The following is a 23499-nucleotide window of genomic DNA, read 5'->3' as shown; positions in this document are numbered from 1 at the left end:
AGCCAGTCACATGACATTTCTGGTTTCCTGGTGCTTACAAAAGTTATGTTTACACTATATTGTAGTCTACGTAGTATGCAACAGTATTATGTCTAAAAACACAATGTACATACCTTAATTAAAAATACTTTATTGATAAAAAATGATAAGCACCATGTGAGCCTTCGGATAATCATAATCTTTTTGCTGGTGGAGGTCTTGCCTTGGTGTGGACGCCTGCTGACTGATCAGGGTGGGGGTTGCTGAAGGCTGGGAGGGCTGTGGCAATTTCTTAAAATAAGACAACAACCAAGTTTGTCCATTGATTGACTCTTCCTTTCACTTGAACACTTAGAGGCCACTGCAGGGTTATTAAATGGCCTAATTTCAATATTGTTGTGCTTCAGGGAATAGGGAGGCCTGAGAAGGAGCGGCGTGAGAGATGGGGAAAGGCCAGCTGGTGGTGGAGTCACCACACACATGGCCTTCATCAATTAAGCCTGTGGTCTGGCACCCCAAAACAACGACAACAGTAACATCAAAGATCACTGATCACCATAACAGATGTGAACAGATATAATAACGGACAAGTTTGAAATATTGCAAGAATTACTACAATGCAACAGTGACACAATGTAGGCGCATGCTGTTGGAAAAATAATGCCAATAGACTTGTTTGATGCAGGGTTGCCACAAACCTTCAATTTGCAAGAAGTGCAATAAAACAAAGCGCAACAAAATGAAGTATGCCTGTATGACGTGGTCACAAGAAGAGTAACACAATGAAAATATGAGTTTTTGAATCACACGAAAAACAGAAAGACTGTGCACTGCTGATAGAACGAATGAGAGAAGAGTTAGGTTAAAGGAGGTAATGTAGATTCTGTTTTCTCTGCAAATCTAGATAAGATCCTTAAACGGTGGTTTGAATGCTTCCCAGTGGCATGCAAATTACCAGGAAAGCACTTTACCAGTTTCTTCTAAGATCAAGACTGATCTCACTTGTCTTAATAGGAGATATCAAATGTCTGCTAACCAAAATGAGAACACCAGTGAGCCCTACAAACATAGACTAATCACGTGTGGGTGGACTTTATACAATACATTCATAGATTCTATCACTAAAAATAACTCTAAAAACATCTACGAGACAATAATACATGGGCTGAGGAGCAAAAAGTCTCAGTGATGAAAAGAGCACTTGTTATTGATTTGGTAATTAGTGAACAAGTTGCCTAAAAGTGCTGTGACATTTATAGTGCCTTTATTGATTATCACAATATATATGGCCTAGTTCCACATTCACGGCTGTGAGAACGTCAGAATATTTGATGTCTACATAGAAAACACTTCTCTATTAAAAACATGTCACCAACACGACAATATCAAGGCTAATTAATATAAAACATGGCCTCTTTTAGGGAGACAGTTTAAGTCTCTTCTGATTTGGCCCTAGTCTTAAACAGAGCATAATTGTACCTGAGCAGCTCCCTAATCCTTCCACTGCCCTTGTCTCCTCTCTGGGTTTGCTATTCCCTGCTGGCTCTCCTCCTATTTGTGAGAGAACTCCTTCATCCAGGTCATGTTCACTAACTGTGAGTGTCCCACCAGCTGGTGTCCTGGACCATGGGCTCTTCCTCCTCTAGCTGCCTCCCATGGATCAATAGCTGTCTCCATGCAGATAATTCCCAGATCTTTCTATGCAGCTCTAATCTCTCTCCTGGGTTCCAATCCTGCATCACCACTGCCTTGTGGACATCTCAAAGATAGCCCATGGACCCTTCAAATTCACTATGTTTCAAATATAGCTCATTCTTTTTCCCCTCAAACCCTCCTTTCTTTCTCACTGCCCTTTGTCTATCAAGGGCACCAACATTCTTCCAGTCACCAAGGCTCAGAGCCTCAGTATGTTCTTCACTCCTGCCCCACGCTGACCGCACATAGCTAATCTGCTGTCTAGTCTTCATTTTTAACTTTATTTTTCATATTTTATATATTTATATATATATATATACACATATATTTTTTATATTTTAACTTCATTTTTAACTCTTCTATGCATCTCCTTCTCTTGATTCACCTCTGGGCTCTGTGGCTGGTCTTCCCCACCCCAAGTCTCCCCATTCCAAGTCATTCTCCATTCAGCTACGGAATGCAGACCAGATCGTGTCACCCCTAGTCAATACACTCCCATGGTTCCTTATTACCTCCAAGACCAAACAGAAAATTCTTCCTTTGGCATTTAAAGCCTTTCCCACCTTCTCCTATACTCTATGACTCAGCTACCCTAGCCCTACACATCACCCTATCTCTGGGCTCTAAGCCTTTGCCCAAGCTCTGTCCTCTCCAGAACATTCTCCCTCCTCACCTCTGGCTCCCAGCTTCTCACCTCTGAAAGGGGCCTTCCACAGTCCCTCCCACTGCCAGCACTTCTTCCCTGAGATTATCTTCCATTTTCATTAAGTGTACATACATACATACGTTGTCTATGTATATAACTATTTGCATGTTGTCTCCTATGTGAGAATGCGAACTTCTTGAGGCCAGGGACCGCATTTCTTGATGTTCTCAGTACGTAGCCTAGGGCCTGGCACAAAGGAAGTGCTTAATAAATGTTTGTTGACTGACTGGCTGATGTATATGGATGACATCAAGCTATGTGTGTCCACTGAAAAACACATTAAATGGCTTTTCCATCTTGTGGAATCTTTCCTCAACAATAAGCCTGAAAGCACTCTAGAAACATGAGTTATGACCAGGTCCACTTCAGCCACATCAGGTGAAAAAGGAATGTGGTGTCCCTAGGAAGTGTGGACTGGCCCATGGTTTGCCAGCATAAGACCTAGGAGAATAAGTATTCAGTCTATACCATGATGGATGGCTTCATCAGGGCCAGTTCTGCTTTTTCTCGCTCTACTCGAACTCTCATCATCACCCAAGAACATCCCAGGATGGCAAGGAAGAAACCTTCAAGATCACTTAGCTCAATTCTCTCACTTTACAGACAAGGAAACAGGGCACACAAAGACAGGCTGCCCTCAGGGAGTGAGTGGTGAGGCTGAGGTGATCTCACAATATGGGCAAAGATTCATCCGGTCCCAGTCTCTTACCTGGTTGTCTGGATGGTTTACGGTAAAGTAGCCCACACAGATGATGACTTCGTGGAGCAGGACTTCACAGGAGTGGTGGGCACAGTGCCACAATAGAGAGCTGAGAATGTGCCGGAATGCCAGGGACAGCCCTTCTGCTCCTACAATAGACTGACAGAGGGCAAAAGGGATCATTTATTATCTGCGTGGTGGCCCCTCCCACCTGGAGGAGCAGAGGAGTTGAATTAAAATAAGTAATGCCATTTTAAAATGACTTATCATTACTCTTTCAAGGGAATCTCAAATACCAAACCTTGAAGCAAACCCAATCAGTAATATAAAATGTCACCTTTCCAGCAAAATCTGTGACCTAAAGCAGTCTGGTGTGTGATTCAACTTATTGCTTCTCCTAGTAATCACAGATGTAGTGAAAAGACACATAATTATTTGAAAATTGGAAAAAGAGAGAAGCCCATGTGGGCTCCTATCAGAACTTAGCTGACACACTGCATCATGCGCACAGTCATTAGGCATATGGACCCTGTGTTGGACATACTGAGAGCTCCAGGCCTTTTTGGTCAAACTATGGAGGAGAAAACCCTCATTTCTGCACATAGGAAAAATCCTTTTCTTATTAGCTACCTGTGTGTTGCAAACAAAAAAAAGATGAAGAATAATTAATAGCTTTTCAAATACTTCGTGTCAGGGATGCTGTACACAGCTTCTGGTTCAGCTATGGGCTAGAATAGATGGCCTTGAGAGGCCAATCCTGCTCTAAGACTTGGATATAAACAGTATCAACAGCAGGAGGTTTCCAAGATATGGGGAGGGGGGAAGGATAGTTGGGACCTTGAAGGCTTTCTGGTAGGCTTTCTTCTTTTTTTCTTTCATCTTTTAATCTTAACTTTATTTTTTTTATTTAGTATTTTATTTATCCCCAGTTACATGTAAAAACAATTTTTAACATTCGTTTTTAAAACACTGACTTTCTGGTATACTTTCTAAACTTGGCAAGTTAATGGGATGATCGAGCAGAATCCAACTGTACCTGTGGCCTCTATTTAGTAAACATGTCAAACAGACAGAGTGACCCAGGGTCAAAGGGGAAAAGTAAAGCCCAAGAACTAAGCTTAACTATCTAGAAAATGAAACGAGATGATAGTTTGAGTCTCTGGGAAAGTAGTCCATCTAGAACGTTTCTTGACTTTTGGTTTTTGTTCAGTGTGTACCAGAGTAAACCTGTCATGGCGTACGAGAGGTAGAAAGCATCCCTCCCAGTACAATTCAGTCTGGGGTGCAAAATATAGCCATTTTAGCAAGGATTTCTGAAATGTAATGAATACAAATTTCTGCAGGAAATGCTTGGCTAAGTAAATCTTCAGCATCAAGGTCACAGCCCTGAGAAGGAATAACACTTTCCAGGCCCTAAAGCAACTTCAGGGGCATTTTGCTACTTTACATCAATCTGTGAAATTTCTTCAGGCTTGTCCATACTTGGTTACATCCACCTGTAGTGTAACCTCATGCTCTCTGCTGAACCTTCAGGGATAAGAACAGATCAAGGGCCACGGCAGTTTGAACAGAAAAATTAAACCCATTTTTCAGGTAAACTATTTCCTCTTTAGTCTTTGGAAGCAGCACTGGATTGGGATTCAGAAGATATGGAGTCTTTCTGTCTCCCCATCTCGAATGTGTCTTGTGTAACCCCCTCATGTTCTGAAGAGACACTTAGAGATGGTTCCACAGTGTTTGCTGTAAGGACTTCCACCCTCTCCTAACCCTGCTGCCTGAACTGTTACAGGATCCTAACACTTAAGAGTTTGAAGAGACCCTAGAAACCATCAGTTCCAATCTCCTCCTCCTCTTGAGAAAGAGAAGGCCAGAGAATGGAAGGGGCTTGCTCAGGCCCACCACCAAGTCATTGGGCTCTTTCCATTCTACTCAATCCCTTTTCTCCTGCTGCTCTGACCAGGCCACCTGCCTCTCCAGGGTCCTACAGGTGCCTTTCTTTTGCTGGGTCTTCTTGCCTTTGCCATCAGCAGCGTGTTCCAGACTACTTCTACTTGTTTCTTCCTCTCTCTCTCTAGACAATGGCTTAACTTTTTTTGTATCATGGACTCCTTCGGCAGTAGTCTGCTAAAGCCAATGGACCCCTTCAAAGAATGATGTTTTTAAGTGCAAAAAACACATAGGATCACAAAAGAAATTAATTACATTGAAATATGGTTTTCAAACTATTTAAAAAGTTAAGTTCCCAGGCCATGGATTAAGAACACTCATAGACTATCAGCATCCAAGGGTGGGGAACCTGAAGACTTGAGGCCACCCGTGGCCCTCTAGGTCCTTGGGTGCGGCCCTCTGACTAAATCCAAACTTCACAGAACAAATCTCCTTAATAAAAGGACTCGTTCCGTAAAAGATGAAGTCAGTCAAAGGGCCGCACTTGAGGACCTGGAGGGGCATATGCGGCCTTGAGGCCGAAGGTTCCCCACCCCTGGTATGTAACTTGCCCAGGTAACTTGCCCAACTCAGCATTCTTAACAAGATCTACCCAACAAGGTGGCATATGGAAGAGCACGGCAGCCAGAGCACTGGGCTAGGCATCAGGAAGGCTCAACAAACCAGTGTGCTATCACAATAATATTTGTTTATCATCTGATGACTACAGGAGGGCAGAAAACACCTTCTCTTCAACTCTTTCTGGCCTTTATTTAAGTAGCTTATGAAGTGGGCGCCTCTTTTGTGATGCAGTCCTTGATCTTTCCTCACTTACCACTCCCTAAAATGCAGTTACTCTTTTCAATCTCCCAAAGTAATTACTTTCTATTTAATTTGAAGATGTATTTAATGTTTAGTCAGTCTGTCCCTATCAGTGCTCCTTGAGGGCAGGGTTCTTTATCTTGCTTGATGCCATGTCAGGGACCACAAGCCAAACATGACATGTTTTTAATATGTCAACAGTGATGTGATATGGGTTGTGCGGCACTTCCTGCAGATGCTGAGGGCTGAATGCATTCAATAGTGTAACAGCCAGGATGCAGATGTGGTACTGGCCGAGAGCCGGGGAAGATGATGGTAATGGGCTGCCTCTCTGTGATCTCCAATTTTGGGGGTGCTGGCTTATTACAGGACAAAGAAGTGGTGCATGTTGCAAAGGCACACTGACTGCCCAAGGAACAGGAAGAAGCTGAAGGGAAAGGAACTTATGGATGCACTGGGCTGGGGAGGCTCTGGGCAGGAAAGAGAATTTAGGACACTATAGAACAGGGACAATAAGGAAGGAAAGAGTGGCCATGAGAAATACAATGGGGGAAAGCATAAAGCCAGGGAATTGCTGAGTTCAAAGAAGCCTGATGGGGGCAGGACAGTGAGGGGTCTCCAAGTGCACAAGGCAAAACCAAAAGTGAGACAGTGACCTCCCTCAGGAAGCTTAACTTCCACAGAGGAGACACAATATAGCCAGGTAAACATGTACTGGATAATGTGGAAGGGAGAGGGCTATGCTAACAGAAAGGCCAGGGAGCTGGAATCTTGGGTGGAAGAGAGGTGGGGTTGCATCTCAAGCATGGCAGAGAGCCTGTGGAAAGGCTGTACAAGGCAGGAAATGGGAGGCCAGTTTGTCTGGCAGAGAGAGTGTGAAGGGGAGTGATGTGGAATAAGGCTGAAGAGAGGCTGGAGCCAGACCGGGAAGGGCTTTCAAGGCTAAATTTGTAGGATCATAGGACACCCAATCCAAACCCTTTATTTTACAGGTGGGGTAACTGAGGCAGAGAAGGTGGCTTGCTCAGGTCTAAGGCGGGATTTGGATTCAGGTCTTCCTTCTTTCATCCCACAGCCAATACGGTGTCACTAAAGCTTCTTGAAGAGATGTATGACACAGCTGGCTCTATGCTTTGGGAAGATTCTTTTGCCAGTTTTGTGGAGGAGGGATTGGAGAAGCAAAGCATCTAGTAAGGAGGCTACAGGAGATTCGAGAAGTGCCTGGGGTAGAGGAATGGCCTCCCTTGTGAGTGGAGAAAAGGAGGTAAACGCAAGGAGGGAACAGCACAAGAGAAGAGTCAAGAACAGTGGGATGTTGGAGCCCAGGCAGCTGGAAGGATGAGAAACAGAGAAGTTAGGAAGAGCAGTGGAGTCAGAGGGATGTCAGTGGAGTCTCATTCAGAGTTTGAGACATCTATAGGACACGCAGTTAGAGATCTGCACTAGGCAGCTGGAGATGTGAGGATGGAGATCTGCAGATGTTAGGGCTGGCTATATGGATCTGGTAATTATCTGTATGGAAATAATCACCGAACCCATGAGAGTTGATAAGACTACTGAGAGAGAGTTGGGGGGGGGAGGGAGGGAGGGAGGGGTGAAAGAGAGGGGGTGGAGAGAGAGAGACAGAGAGACAAAGAGACAGAGAGAGAGACACAGGGGGGAGAGAGAAGAGAGGAGGGAGGGAGGGAGGAGCTGGGGGCCAGAGAAAGAGCCTTACTGTTTTCAGTTGGGGGCTTGACAATTGATAATGAGGTTGAGGATGGTGGTACTGTACAAAAGACTGAGAAATAATCTGACGGGTAGAAGGAAAACTAGGACAAAGCAACATCACAAAAATCCTGAGAGAAGAATGTCAAGAGATGCAGAGAGTTGAAGAAGGACAAAGACTAATAAAACGCCACTGACAGATCGTTTTTAATCTTGAGGAGAACAGATTCAGTTGTATGATGAAGTTGAAAGTGAGACTGGAATGGGTGGAGGAGAGTAGAGAACACGGAAGTGATGCATCCGGATCTGGCAGGAAAGGCCGATAACCTGAGGGGACAGTATAAAAAACTAACAAGTCGAGCTACTGAAAGTAGAAAGGGCTGCCTTGGGAGGTAGTGGGCTTCTCATCACTTGTCCGAGAGTTTGTACAAATTCTGGCTTTTGGGTCCCGCAAAGTCTGAGACTCTGTAAGTAAAAACGTGATGGGCATTCGGTCATTAGGCAGACTATAGCAGTGTAGGGAAAGGAAAGGAGTCCCAATCTTGGAGTAAGGAGAGATCTGGATTCAAATTCTATCTTTCAGTCTTACTAGCTGAAGGACCCTGGACAAGCCAATTAACCTCTCTGTTCCTCAGTTTCTTCATCTGTAAAATGAGATAGCCTCTACCTCCCAGGGTTGTTGTGAGAGTCAAGTGAGAACGCACCATGGAAATACTAAATAAGCATCAGTCAATTAAAACTCAATTCAGTGAACCTCAACAAGCATTTGGAAACGGGGTCAAATAAGAATAAAATAATAAAAATGCTAATAAGTGTGAAAAATTGGGGACAATGTGGTCTGCAGAATCTATTCCACAGGCTCCCATGAGATTGTCTATGAAGAGTATGCAAATACTAAGATGCTCCACAAATGTCTCTTCTTTTTCAATAAGGGAGTAAATATATTCTGATGAAATAAAAAAAAAAAACCACCCTCAGCCAGCAACATCTCTTTAGACACTAGGGGTCAGAACAGATTATCTCTGAGGTCCTTTCTTGTTCTAATTCTCAAGATCCTATGACGCTGCTGATTCAAGTCAATATAAAAGCAGAAAGACCATCACGGTGCCTTAAACACTTTAAAACGTTGTCTTAAGTTTTCTAAGATAGCTCCACAAAGGTGAAAAACACCGTATCTAAAGGACATGACTTGGTCTCACATATTTTCTTTCACATTTAGAACAACAGGAACCTATCAATAAGTTAATTGCAAGTTTGTCATCAACTACCTTTTAGAAATCTAGTGTTTCTTACAAATGAGGGCAACTTTAGTTTTAGCATTCATGTCTTTCCACCTTTTCCCCTCTCAGCAAAGCAATTCCTCCAAACTAATTCCTCATCACTTGGCAAATATCTTCATTTTGAATGAATCCATTTGCTAGGAAATTAACTGAATGTGAGAGTACATTTCTTGGGACTTGGTTTGCTCCAAAAGGCCAGTGTTTTTGAAAATTAAAATTCCTATGTGAGATAGGCTGTTTTTGCATTGCTGACTTTGGAATTCTGGTGTAAGACATTTTTTTCTTTGGTTATGGAAATAAAATTTATAGGGATTTGAACTTTTGACTATAAATATCCTTTAGAATGAATAAAAAGTTAAATATTCCTTAAAAAACCTTATCAAAACCATTTATCCAGTTTTTGTGTTCTGTTTACATAAAAAACCACTATTTCCTCTATATTTAATATGAGATATGGAATTGCTTACTGTCTCAGGAAGGGGGAAAGTGAGGGAAGGAAGAGAAAATTTGGAACTCAAAAAAAACCCCAAATGTTCAAAATTATCTTTGCATGTAATTGGGGAAAAATATTATTAAAAAATTGATACAAAGACAACTCTCTGATGTGAAGAAGCTTGACGGAAGGACTTACTCCATTTCTTGTTGGCTACACAGTTAACTCTGCATGCGGTGGTCTAGAAACAAACTTCCGTCAGTCCAGAATCAACAGATTAACTTCTATCAGTGGTGAGCACAAACAGATATTGAGGTTTGTTACCTGAAAAGCTGGCAGATCAAGGACTGCAAAGCTGTTGAAGAAACGTAAACTCTGAAGGGCGACTTGGATAGTGCTCTGGGCATAGCTGTCTTTGGGGCTGGTGGTGGTGGGGTCTGAGATGGTGCCATGGAAGAGAATACAGTAGAGCATGTGTAAGACTCCAACTAGATCTGTGGCCTGAAGAGCTGCTGCTAATCCTGTGGGGTCCTGACGTATTTTATCAAATATGTCCCACGACCTGGACAAAGAAACATTAAACTCTTTAAATAGAAATCAACTGTAGGATGTTAACATTTTATTAGGTCAAATGGAACAAAATAAGCAGACCGTTAAAAGCAAACCATCTGAATTGTATAATACGGTAACAAGAAACCACAAGGGAGAAATCCGGCACTTCCACCAAACGTATTTATGTATGCTTCTTATTGATACGTTCCATTCTCGTACCTTGGAGAAGTCTTCTATGCTCAGAGAAGGCAACAAGCACCCTGGAGTCAAAATGCCCGAGTGTCACTAGGGCAGATTCCAGAAGACCTGTGTTGGAATCTTGGTTCTGCTACCAACGAGACCTCAGGGAGTCATTCTTTTTTCTCTGGGCCTCAGAAATCTCAAAGTTGAGGGTATCAATACAGAAAGCCTATGAAGTTCTTTCCAGCTGTAAGTCCTATAATCTTACGAATGCCATTTTGCAGAACTTCTCTTTCTCTAACTATGCTGGGTGAGCACTCCAATCTAAGTGCTGCGTATGCACACAATAGTTCTGCACTTTTCTAAACACGCACATTTATGCCCTCTGGGAAGGAGGCAACCAGAGGTCCTAAATAAATCAAAGCATGAGTTTGGTTCATCATCCACATAGCCCTCATGAGAAGGAGTTATAAAAGTAGAGTGAGTGGCAGCAGGAAAGGCTGAGGGAGGGGCAATTATCCAAGCTATGCATTGGATTACTTCTGTAAAAAGCATTATTAGGATCAACTTATCACAGGTGAACAGATTCAGGGTTAGAGGCTTTCAAGTTGAACAAGAAGAGTGTTGGTATTTGTAGCTCTGTATGTCAGCAAATCAAGCCAATAAATGATAAAGGAAACATCAGGTCATACTTACACAGCTTTCAAGGTTTACAAGTACTTTACATACATTATCTCATTTCATTTTCATAGCAACCTTTATTAAGTAGGTACTTTAGCATGATTTTCCACATTGTAAAGAAACCGAGTGACCTAAAGATCAGTATCGGAGGCTGGAAAGGGACTCTGAGTTCATTTGGCTGTGGAAAGGATGTAGGTCCAGATTTTAGCTCTTAGACTTAAATGACTGGACCTCTTGGGACTGGTTTTCTCCCCTAAAATATGAAATATTTGGACTCAATGATCTTTGAGATGTATTCGAGCTCTAAATCCTAAGAACTTATGCAGTGGCACACAGGATTTAAACCCCTGGTTTTTGACGGCATATCTAGTCTTCTTTCCTTTACATCACAGTTTTGTCTCAAAGTATTTTTGAGGAAATGTCATTTACAAAATCCCAGCTGCTCTAGATGCATGTGGGCCTCTGTTCATGCTGGCAGACTGATCTCACTGATCTCAGTCCACAGTGAAGACTGAGGTGAATTGTTCTGGCTTCACACCTTCCCTTCTGCTTCCTAGGCCCTCTAACACTGACCCGACCTCCCCGTTATCCTTTTGATTTGGCCACATGAATCAACTATGCCACCCACTAATGACTCAGAACCATCCCAATGTTTCCGAATCTTGAGGAACTGAACCATTGGCATTACGCCTGGCATCTGTCTTTGGGAATCCACTTTAGAGAATGACCGCTTACAGTAAGTAGAAAGCTGACTTCAAACTTCTCCACAGAATCCTACTGGAATGGATCTCAGAAGTCCTCTCTTTAGACACAGACCCAAACAGAACCCCTCTCTCCAACAAGCTCAATCGATGGTCGTCCAGGCTGGAGAAGGAAAGCTCACTTCCTCCCCTTAACTCTACTGTTGGGCAAACCACCACCACTAACCAACTATCCTCCAAACTTAGCTTATAGTGTATTGTTTTTATAGAAGCAGCTGTTATCTTTAGAAAAAAAATAATGCTCCTAAACACTGCTCTCCAATATACCCCATGCAGAACACTCCCTTGTAACAACGTAGCAGAGCCAGGCAAAATAAATTGACCTGTTGGCCGTGTCCGACAGCACTGGTGGTTCCTTATTTCTCTACTGAGGGCATAATTAGGCTTCATCAGTCCTTGGGAGTCAAGGTGGGTCAAAGCATTGATATGAACTCTTATGTTTTTCAGTGTTGATTTCCTTGATGTTACTGAGGTCACTGCGGACATAGTGTTCCCTCTCTCTTTCTCTCTGAACATGTGATTTCATTGGTGCAGGAAATTTCCATGAGGAAACTCCCTCTACCAATGTAGATCAACATCTGCTCTGTTGTCTGGGGCACTGAGGGGTCAAGTGACTTCTCTAGGGTCACAAAGCCAGGATGTCTAAGAGGAAGATCTTGAACTCAGGCCTTCTTGATTCTGAATCATTCCTCCAACTCCTCCATAAACCATGGTATCTTTTGTTCTCTTGGTTTTTGCTTATGGATGCTCTTCATCAGTTCAAGTCTTCCCAATTTTCTCTGAATTCCTAATATCTGCTTGATCTCCCTGAATGCTAGTTGTTCACTTCCAATTTATCCTGTATATATTTTGTTTCTATACTGTTGTCTGCATTTTGTCTTCCCTAGACTGGGAGCTCCTTGAGATCAAGGACTTCTCTTTTGCCTTTCTTTGTCTCCCTAGTACTTAGCACTGTACCTGGCATTTAGCAGAGTTAATGGCAGCAGGAAAGTGGATGGACTGATGGTCATTTCTTATGGTGCAACAGTGTTCCATTACATCGATATGCCACAAATTGTTCAGCTGTACCCCAGTCAATAGGTACCCACTGTTTCCAGTCGCTGTTGGTTTTTTTTAAAGACAAAAAGTACAGCTATGAATATTTTGCTATTTACTAGATCTTTCTCAATATCTTTAACTTTCTTGGGGAATATGTCCAGTAATGAATAATTTTTAGTAACTTTTCTAGGGCAGTTGCAAATTCTCCCCCCCTAGCCCCCTGCCCCAAAAGGCAGTTGGATCAATTTATAGCTCCATCAACATTCTATTAGTGTGACAATTTTCCTATAGATCAGGGCTGTCTAAAATACAGGCAGCCCACAGTGCGATTTATGTGGACAGCCTAAAGCATAGAAATTTACATAAATGCTACCACAGAGCTCTCACTAAAATGGCAAATCAAAATATATTGTCTATTGTTTCAACAAAAACCTCAGGTTGGACAGCCCTGCTATAGATCTTTCCCCATGGTTAAGTTGTCCACTGAGTACTTAGGGCCACGTGCACAGGGTACTTGTTTACTCAATAGCTGGGTGCTCAAGCATTTGAGACCTCTAACTTACTTTCCTACAGGCCACTGATAATCTGCCAGATGGCAATGATTTTCCCTACCAAGCAGGGTCACATCAGAACCAGTGACCCAGAGGTGAGAGAGAAAGAGTCTAATGCTGTGCTAACAAGGAGACTTTTTTGCTGAGGTGACAAAGAAACCGAATTTTGTACAAAAAATGAAAAACTTTTAGAAACAGTAGGGCTTCTTCTCTTGTATGAAGGTTTTTGTGCTGGTAATGAAGGCTTTTACTCTGTTAGAGCTTTGTATATTTTTAACATGGTAGCTTGAAATTTTCAGAGTGAAATACTGTTTTATACTTTGATTAGATGGATTTCACCTGGCTTCTCATTTTTCTGGGAAACAAATGGCAAGATACGGAGGTAATTCAAAGTTCAAGCTCACGACACCAGAATGGAGAAGAGATAAAAAAAATGGGTTAGTTATTTTACAAAGCAGGAAGGAATCAATCATGTAGTGTTCGGCTCCCTAAGATTCCGGGCCACAGCTCTCTATCTTGTGTGGCTGTTCCTGGAAAACATATTCAGAATGCTCATCAAACCGAACTGAGCCTCATTGGTCAGGGTAATTTACGACATCAAACAAAAAAGGCTTCCATTAAGAAGACAGGGATTCTTCTTTTAACCTATCTTCTCATTTCAGCTTAGAATCTGCAAATTTATTTTGAAGTCTACCCTTTTTTGGCCAAGGAAACATGTAAGCTGTTCTGCTGTACCCACCTCACAAAAACTCCAACAAAAAAATACGTAGTGAGTGCATCCTGCCTCATCTTCTGACACAGCATGACTGTGAGGGATCCTGTTAGAGAAGACAGCTATAATTTTGTTTCTTATGGGTTGCTATCCATGACGGTTATGTTTTTAATTATTTAGTCTCGAAGAGATCAATTGAATTAGTGAAAACCAAACCAACCACTACCTCTTCCTCCCCACCTTCCCATCAAACCCCTAGCCCATAACCCAGAAGGAGTGCACCACTCATGCACCACTACACAAAAACAAAGAGAAGTATAACTGTGAAACTCTGAAAGACTCTTCAAAACAAGCTATTCTGTGCTGTGGACGGAAAATGGATTTTGAGTTTGGCTCCTCTTCTCTGTTTGATCAAGCTGCAAGAGGCTGCTATGGGTATTTTAATCCTATGTATATGTCACCGTCACCAATGATTGCTTTGAAGAGGCAGCTAGAGGCTCAGTGGATGGAGCTCTGGGCTTGGAGTCAGGAAGACCCAAGTTCAAACCCAGCCTTATACACTTCCTATCATGTGACCCTGGGCAAGTCCCTTAACCTCTAATTGCCTGACAAAATAGATCTACTGGATCCAGTATCTTTGCCAAGAAAATCCCAATGGGGGGGTCAATGAAGGATCAGACACAACTGAAACGACTGAACAACAAGAAAATATGGATGGCCTCAGGAGGCCTCTTGTCATCTCCCAGGTATTAGCACACACCCTCTCAAAACTACTTGGTATGCATGTTATAGTCTCCCTCCTCACCGTTAGAGTGTAAGCTGTCTGAGGTCAGATTGGTTTTTGTTTTGTTTTGTCTTTGTAACCTCCCAGCAACGTACCTTGCATGTACCAGTCATTTAATACATTTCTGTTGAATTTAATTAAATACTATTAATATGACTTTCCCGACTAAAGTCCTGTGGAGGTGACTTGAGTTGTCCAAGTTCTGGCAGGTCCCATCCAATACTAGCCTAGTGATGGAGTGGGGAACACTTGTCTGAGGATCAGTCTAGTTCCGCTTGGAGCATCTCTTTACCATATTGGCCAGGGGGTGATTAATTTTTTGGCCACAGTAACTCTCTAAGACCATATACTAAGTCATAGAGGGGTTGATGTTGGCAGAGACGGTGCCCACATATCAAGGAAATTACAGATCCTTGAATTATTGAAGTAATATAATTTAATTATAGTTTTCGTAGACACATGATTTAGAACCAGAAGGGACTTTAGCAGTCATTTAGTTCAACATCCTCATTTTATAGAGGACGAAAGTGAGGATTTGTGAGGTCAAATCCTTCCCCAAGGCAGCACAGGTAGATGAAGCAGGTGCTCTCCATACCACCCCAACGATGCCTGAGACCAGCCCAGACAGGTGGAGGGCATGTCACTAGCAGGCTGCCCTTTTGGCTGATGAATTCTTTGAGCAGGGCATTCCACAAAACAGGGCTGAAACTTCCCAGGTGTTTATCAATATTTCATAGGTTTGTGATTATCCCATCTAATTAGAAGCTTCAAACTGTACCATAAAATGTAGTATCTTCTCTGGTATCCACCTGAAGACAAAGTAAACATTTCTGTTCAGAAAAATTTAGGATGACTCTCATTGAGGTGAATTAACATCAACATCAACAGATTTGACATAGGCTTTTGGCATCCCTTCTAGAATTCTGATTTAATACTTTTGAGGGGTATCACTTAAAAGACTCATATATTAACTTAGCTGGAACTGTCCCTGGAGGTTAACTTGATCTCCTCATGATTTAATGGATACAACTTTGGATCTAGAGTCAGGGGAGACCTGGATTTGGATCTCACCTTTGACCCCCATTAGGTATGTGACAGTGGGAAAACTTCTTAAATTCTCTGTGCCTCAGATCATCTGATAAATCAAGGTAATAAGAATTCTAGTACCTACCCGACATGGTGGTTGTGAAGATCAGATGACAGAATGTAGGCAAAGGATTTTCTAAATATCAGTGATTATCACTATCATGGCCCAAAGTCACATAGTAAAAGTTAGAGGCAGGGTCAGAGATGGCACCTTGGCCTTCTGACCCCTTGTCCAGGACTATTCCAGAGCACCATTTCACGTGCAAGGTGATTTGCAGGTCAGTTTTGTTAATAGGTATGGGAACCATGGTGTAGCCATAATGGCTTTTGTTTTCTTTGAATGGCTCAGCTTGCCTCATTGAGCCTCTGGACACTGTGGCTTGCTCTTCCGGGGCAGGAGGCCCGGGGAGCATGCCGGGAGGCAGACGGCTTCCTGTGTGGGGAGTCATGGGGCTGGCTGAGGGGAGGTGTTAGCTCCAGAACCTGGTCTACCCTAGGGGGAGGAGCCAACTCAGGAACCAATCGGCCCTGGTCATTTGGGCGGAGCTTGATGATGTCAGAAACCCTATAAGAGGGGAGAGGACAGCTTGAAGATTCTTCCTCTCTTTCCTTTTCCGGTTGGAGCCAGAGGCAGTTACAACGACCGTTACAGAGGCAGTTACGACCGTTACATCGTCAGTTTCAGTTGCAGCTTCAGTTTCAGAAACAGACACAGCTGAGGCAGGAGCTGCCAGCAGCAGAGCTGATCTACGGGAGGAAGCTGAACAAAGACTTCAGTCCAGTGGGTAATCTTATTACCATCAAGGGGGAAACATGATTTTGCTTTACGCAATCATGTTTCTCTGTAGCCTCCTGGTTACTCTTTCAAGGCGTACCTATTGGGCCTGGAAGATTATGACCAACATATCAAAATGGGGCTTCTGGTTCATGGGTTGGTTACTGTGGAGCCTAAATAAATGTTTTGATTCTTCTGCCTTCTACTTTGAGAGTTTCTTATATCCGGCGGTTCCGAACCTTTCAGACATGTTTATGATCTTCTTTGAGATTATAAACTCGGCCCTCCTGATACATTTGGCGTCACGAACAGGATCGCTAGGTATAAGATCTCTATTTAGAAGCAGAACAATTCCAGAGGAAGAGATAAATATCCCAGGATGGGAGGATCCATTTTATTCCTCCCTAGCAAAAGAATTGGCTAAAAAAGCTGGACCCTGTGAAAACTGGGAACCAAGGCTACGGAGAGGAGATCCTAGGGATTTAGAAAAGTGTTTACGAGAAGTTGGGATTCAGTCAGGGGCATCACTATCTAGGCAAAGCTGGATAGTGTTATCAGCCTACCGGCTAGTATACGAAAGATTGAGATTAAGTGAAAGACATGGGGGCACTCCTACCCCACAGGAAGAAGGGAAATCTCAGATAGCAGAAGACCAAACTGACTCAAATGAGAACTTTTCTATTAATGTGGCTAAGAGCAACAGGAGACCAAAAAAGCCCAGAGTGCATTTCAACCCAGCCCAGAAAGAGCCGGCTGAGGCACAAAACACTACTGGGGTTCAGGATGTGCCTCACACAGAGAATAGGAGATGGTTAAATGATCAGACAAGGGCTCGACCCATACAAAGGAGGAAGACAGAAACCCGAGGTGAAGATTCAGTTACAAGGGAAATTCAGGAAGATTTCTCACCGCAAGAGGTCACAGATATTTTGAGTAGATTCAGCCAAAGAATAGGAGAACCATTGATATCTTGGATGGTAAGACTCAGTGATCAAGGGGCCGGTGGAATATCAGTAGATGGGACAGACTGCATGAGATTCATAGGTATCAGCCATGATCCTCTAGTTCAACAAGCTTTTAGGGAACATCATCAGCAAGGAGATGGTGATAGCAAGACTACTCTGTTGGCGTTAGCCGCTGTGGGATGCAATAAGAGATATGATACTGATTCTATGTGGCCCACTGAGCACAGACCCTGGTATTCACTTAGAGATTGTATCATGAGACTAAAGGAGGAGGTAATGAAGACTGCCATTATGATAGGAACTGCAGACAAATATTACAATGATCCAATGGGACTGTCTCATAGGAATTTAATAATTAGGACAGCTCCCCCTGCTTATAAACAACTAATTTTGAATTTATTGCTTGGAGAAGTAGGGAGCCGTCTTACAACAGTGATAAATAAGATTTTACAGTTATATGACTTAGGTGACTGGGGAAGGGATAGATCTCCTCGAGAGAGAAGAGTGAATAACCAGCAAACTTGGCGCCAAAGGAGAGTAACAAGGAAAGAAATGTTTACTACTTTATTGAGAGCAGGGGTAGGTTTTGAAATGATAGATGGAATTCCAACCAATGAATTATACAGAATGTATAGAGGACTTGATAACACGAGAGATAGGGAAATCAGAACTGCTCCTGCAAATGCTACAGATGTTGAACCTTCAAACCCAAGTGAATCATATGAAAGGGAATACTAGGGAATAGGCCGAGCCCCAGTCCAAATTAAGGAAATACACAGGCTGGATTGTAGACCTCACATTAACTTGACCATATATTGGAAAAATGGGTCAAGTACGGTAACTGAGGCATTAATAGATACTGGGGCCGAGGCCACCCTTATTTATGGAAATCCAGACAAGTTCAGCCATGGAACTCCTATTACCATCACAGGACTAGGAGGGACTGAAATATCAGCCAGACAAGTTAAATTGATGATGAAAATTGGACAGTTGCCCAAGAAAGAATATAGTGTGGTTATTGTGCCTATTCCTGAATACATCATTGGAATAGACATTTTGAAGGGTATGACCTTAAATTTACCTGAAGGGAAATACCAATTTGCTGTGAGGAAAATAGGCATTAATGCAGTCTTAGTGGGGAAAATCAAGATGGATCCAATCACTTTGCCCGAACCTTCTGAAGTAATTACTTTGAGGCAATATCGTGTGCCAGGTGGGCAAGATGAAATTGCCAACACTATAAGAGAATGTGTTGAGGCAGGAGTGTTAGTCCCTACAACTACTCAATGGAACAACCCTGTCTGGCCAGTCCGAAAGTCAGATGGAACATGGAGGATGACAGTAGATTATAGACAGCTGAACAAAGTGACTCCTCCCTTGTATGCTGCTGTCCCAGACACAGTTACTTTAATAGAGAGAATACAAAAACGTGAAGGGACTTGGTATGCAGTTATTGATTTGGCCAATGCCTTCTTTACAATCCCAATAGACCCCAAGCAATGGAATCAGTTTGCTTTTACTTGGCAAGGCCGACAGTATACATTTACACGCCTGCCGCAAGGATATATTCATAGCCCAACTATTTGCCACAGGATTGTAGCTGAACATTTGGATGAATTAAAGTTACCTGGTGTACAGCTTACACATTACATAGATGACATCATGATACAAGGAAAGAATATAAAGGAGGTGGAGGAGAGTTTAGTATTATTAATTGACCATATGAAAAGCAAAGGATGGGAAATCAACCCCGCAAAGGTTCAAGGGCCAGCTCAAACTGTAAAATTCTTGGGGATACAGTGGAATAGAGGACTGCGAGAAATTCTCCCACAAGCTCGACAAAAAATCCAGGATTTTCCCACCCCTACCAATAAGAAAGAGGCCCAAAAGTTCATAGGGCTGTTTGGTTATTGGAGACACCACATCCCACATTTGGGACAGATTTTAAAACCCTTGTATAAAGTCACCAGAAAGAAATATGAATTTGACTGGGGACTTGAACAAAGTAGAGCTTTTGAGGAAGCAAAGGCTGCTATTCAATTAGCTCTAGACTTATGGCCTATGCAAAATGGGCCAGTGGAGTTACAAGTGACTGTACAAGATGACTATGCAAATTGGAGTCTGTGGCAAAAACAACAAAGCCGAAGTGTACCTTTAGGCTTTTGGTCAAGGAAACTACCCTCATCTGGAGTGCAATATACACCTTTTGAGAAGCAGCTGTTAGCTGCATATTGGGCTTTAGTAGAAACTGAGCAACTAACTCTGGGTCATGAAGTGGTATTAAGGCCTGGAATTCCAATTATGACTTGGGTAATGAGTACCCCAGCTTCTCACAGAATTGGACATGCACAAGAGGCAAGCATAATCAAATGGAAGTGGTATATTCAGAATAGGTCCAGAGCAGGCAAAAATGGAGTTTCTGCTCTACATGAATCTGTGGCGAACATTGATACTGAGAGCAATGAAAAGCCCCTTGAATCTAAGCAACAGATGGTACCATCCTTAGTGAAATGGAATAATGGATATGACGGACTAAATGAAGAACAGAAGAAACATGCTTGGTTTACTGATGGGACAGCAAAATATTTAGGACAGAAGAGACATTGGAAAGCAGTAGCCTATAACCCCTGTACAAGGAGAACTCTGGAAAGTTCTGGGATAGGTGGAAGTAGCCAATATGCTGAACTGATGGCAGTGCATCAGGCCATCAGAGCAGAGAAAGGAGGACAGTGTCATATATTTACTGACTCGTGGGCGGTAGCTAATGGATTAGCTACGTGGATGCCTATATGGAAGAATCAGAATTGGGAGATTCATGGCAAACAAGTTTGGGGTAAAGAGTTATGGGAAAATATATGGGACATGTCTTTGGTTACAGATCTGTCAGTTTTTCATGTTGATGCTCATGCAACCCTGACCACACCAGAACGTGAGTACAATGCACATGTGGATCGACTAGCAAAGATTGCTACTGAATGTATTGTCCCTACTCCGACTCCAACTGATGACCCAGCCTTAGCAAGATGGGTCCACCAGACTGCTGGCCATTTAGGGGTCCAGGCCACCCATCGATGGGCACAGGATCGAGGTATCAGTATTTCTCATGCGTTGTTAAAACAAATAACAGAGGAGTGTTGTATATGCCAATTAGAAAAAGAACGAACTCTTCCTAGGATAGTTACTGGAGAAATAGCAAGGGGAAAAGTTCCAGCCCAAATTTGGCAGATAGATTATATTGGCCCACTACCCCAGGATAAAGGATGTAAATATGTATGTACGTGTGTTGACACCTATTCAGGTGTACTAGTGGCTTGTCCTTATAAAGACGCAACTCAGAAAAACACCTGTAAAACTTTAGATATTGTAAGTTTATATTATGGAACCCCAATGCAGATTCAAAGTGACAATGGGTCACATTTCAAGGGCAAAGAAGTGAAAAGATATTGTGTGTTGAATAATATAGAATGGATATATCATATTCCATATTACCCACAAGCATCTGGGCTAATTGAAAGAATGAATGGATTGTTGAAAGAACAGCTGAGAAAATTAAGCTCAAATAATTCATATCGACATTGGAAGGATAATTTGTCTATTGCCTTACGTAATTTGAATAATAGACCCTTAGGGGGGAGTACACCTCTAGCCAGAATGATGACCCCAAATCTGCAGATCAGAGAACAGCAAACATGTGAGATTCAAAACATTGAATTTTGGACTGTGAGGGAAGATGTCCCACTACCAAGTCCAGGAACACCTGGTTCAGCAGGATATGATTTACATTGTATAGAGAATTTTAGGTTAAATAGGAAAGAGATAAGAAAAACCCCTACTGGAGTATGTATGAGAATCCCCAAGAATCATCTTGGATGGATATTACCTAAACCAGGATTAGCGGCTCAAGGAATACATGTATTGGCTGGAGTGATAGATTCTAATTATCAAAAAGAAATTGTTGTGACACTCCAGAATATGGGTAAAAAACCTGTACAATTTTGTAGAAATGATAGGATGGTTCAAGTCATTATTATCCCCTGTGAAAAAATACCCTTTGTGAAAACTGACCCTCCTCCCAAAATAACTACTAGAGGGGCAAAAGGGTCTTGCTCCATTGATAGAATAAAGTCAGGAGCTAAGGTATGGGTAAAACGGAAGCCAGATGATATTCCAAAGGCTGCAGAAGTTATAGCCCATGGGAAGGACAACACTGTAACAGTTGTTTATTCAGGGGAAAATAATTACCAAATCGTACCCCTGAACCATATATTTTACCGTGAATAGGTTATAATAATAGATTCACAGACTATTCTTTTTGTCCTTTGTTTTGGCTAACCTTGTTGCTAGTTTTGTTTCCTTCAGGCTTAAGCACCCTGCACTTTCCGGTGACTGCCTAAGCATGTAGCATTCTTGGAATTCCTGCCAGCTCCTTAAAGAAATGACCTCTGGAATGGGACTTTTTGGGGGCAGGGCCATCTCTACATCCAATTTCAGCATGAAGAAGCTATGGAAAATGAGACCTTCACCCCTCACCCCAAGATTTTGAGCCCCAATCGTTCAAGGGGGGTGGAAATGATGATAGTGTTCTGTTTACTTATTTTGTGTTATCCTTGCTGTGTTGTTTTATTGTTATGATATTATTGATCCTATGTAATGGATACAAGGATTTAGGGGTGGACATTTGAATTATTAATAATTATTTTGGGGATGATTGATTGAAGAGATTATCTTGCTGGGACCTAGGGGTGGATCGCATTTGAATCGTTAAACCAATGTTTAGGAATGTCACCAAATGATATGTTTTGCTTTATAATGAATGATATGTTTTAGTTTCCTTTGTAATTGAATCACAATGTATGTTCTAGGATACATGGCTGATTAGATTATGTATCCTATAACAAGGGGTGGAAATGGACTCGATCCAATGGGGTTTCCCCGCACAGGTTCGAATCCTGTTCGTGACGCCAAATGTATCAGGAGGGCCGAGTTTATAATCTCAAAGAAGATCATAAACATGTCTGAAAGGTTCGGAACCGCCGGATATAAGAAACTCTCAAAGTAGAAGGCAGAAGAATCAAAACATTTATTTAGGCTCCACAGTAACCAACCCATGAACCAGAAGCCCCATTTTGATATGTTGGTCATAATCTTCCAGGCCCAATAGGTACGCCTTGAAAGAGTAACCAGGAGGCTACAGAGAAACATGATTGCGTAAAGCAAAATCATGTTTCCCCCTTGATGGTAATAAGATTACCCACTGGACTGAAGTCTTTGTTCAGCTTCCTCCCGTAGATCAGCTCTGCTGCTGGCAGCTCCTGCCTCAGCTGTGTCTGTTTCTGAAACTGAAGCTGCAACTGAAACTGACGATGTAACGGTCGTAACTGCCTCTGTAACGGTCGTTGTAACTGCCTCTGGCTCCAACCGGAAAAGGAAAGAGAGGAAGAATCTTCAAGCTGTCCTCTCCCCTCTTATAGGGTTTCTGACATCATCAAGCTCCGCCCAAATGACCAGGGCCGATTGGTTCCTGAGTTGGCTCCTCCCCCTAGGGTAGACCAGGTTCTGGAGCTAACACCTCCCCTCAGCCAGCCCCATGACTCCCCACACAGGAAGCCGTCTGCCTCCCGGCATGCTCCCCGGGCCTCCTGCCCCGGAAGAGCAAGCCACAGTGTCCAGAGGCTCAATGAGGCAAGCTGAGCCATTCAAAGAAAACAAAAGCCATTATGGCTACACATGGTTTCTGCCAAATGTGTATTAATTTTTGGAGCTGTAAAGCAAAGAAACGTTTAGGGAGGAATGTTCTTCCATTCCTCCGAGGAGCGCTCTTCTCTTCTAAGGAGCTCCCATAAAATGATACTTTGATCCTTCAATGAAGTCAGGATCTCATGGGTGGGCACTCTCTCTAACCTTGCCCACTGTTGTTGTGTTTGTCCCTTGTTCTCGAAGAGGACCATGACATCAGGGCCATGATGACTTGCAGTTGACTTTGAGTGAGGGAGGGCTGTGCAAGGTTATCAGCCTCACTTTCTCCTCCACAGCCATCTGGGTCCAGTGGCCTAATATTCACCAGGAAGAATGGAGATGGCCCAGGATGCACTGGGAGACCCTGGCCCTTTCAGGCTAAGGTCTTTTCAGGTTCTCACTTTGAGTGAGGTAATGCCCATTCAGTGAA

The 23499-nt window shown here is 42.7% G+C and overlaps 1 protein-coding gene across 3 annotated transcripts in view; it reads right to left on the bottom strand.

The window, feature by feature from the left end:
* Positions 1 to 23499, bottom strand: part of SCAPER (S-phase cyclin A associated protein in the ER) — a 422044-nt gene that overhangs the window by 37410 nt on the left and 361135 nt on the right. For all 3 annotated transcript variants that reach the window (XM_036734646.1, XM_036734647.1, XM_036734648.1), the window contains 2 exons: positions 9573 to 9810; positions 3090 to 3239 (listed from right to left, as the gene is read on the bottom strand). In XM_036734646.1, the coding sequence (XP_036590541.1) occupies positions 3090 to 3239; positions 9573 to 9810 (388 nt within the window). The remainder of the gene's footprint in view (positions 1 to 3089; positions 3240 to 9572; positions 9811 to 23499) is intronic.

The sequence above is a fragment of the Trichosurus vulpecula genome, chromosome 8 (assembly GCF_011100635.1).
Source record: "Trichosurus vulpecula isolate mTriVul1 chromosome 8, mTriVul1.pri, whole genome shotgun sequence".
Lineage (NCBI taxonomy): Eukaryota > Metazoa > Chordata > Mammalia > Diprotodontia > Phalangeridae > Trichosurus > Trichosurus vulpecula.
Note: the sequence above shows the minus strand (reverse complement) of the source record. Positions and strands in the feature narration are given on the sequence as shown.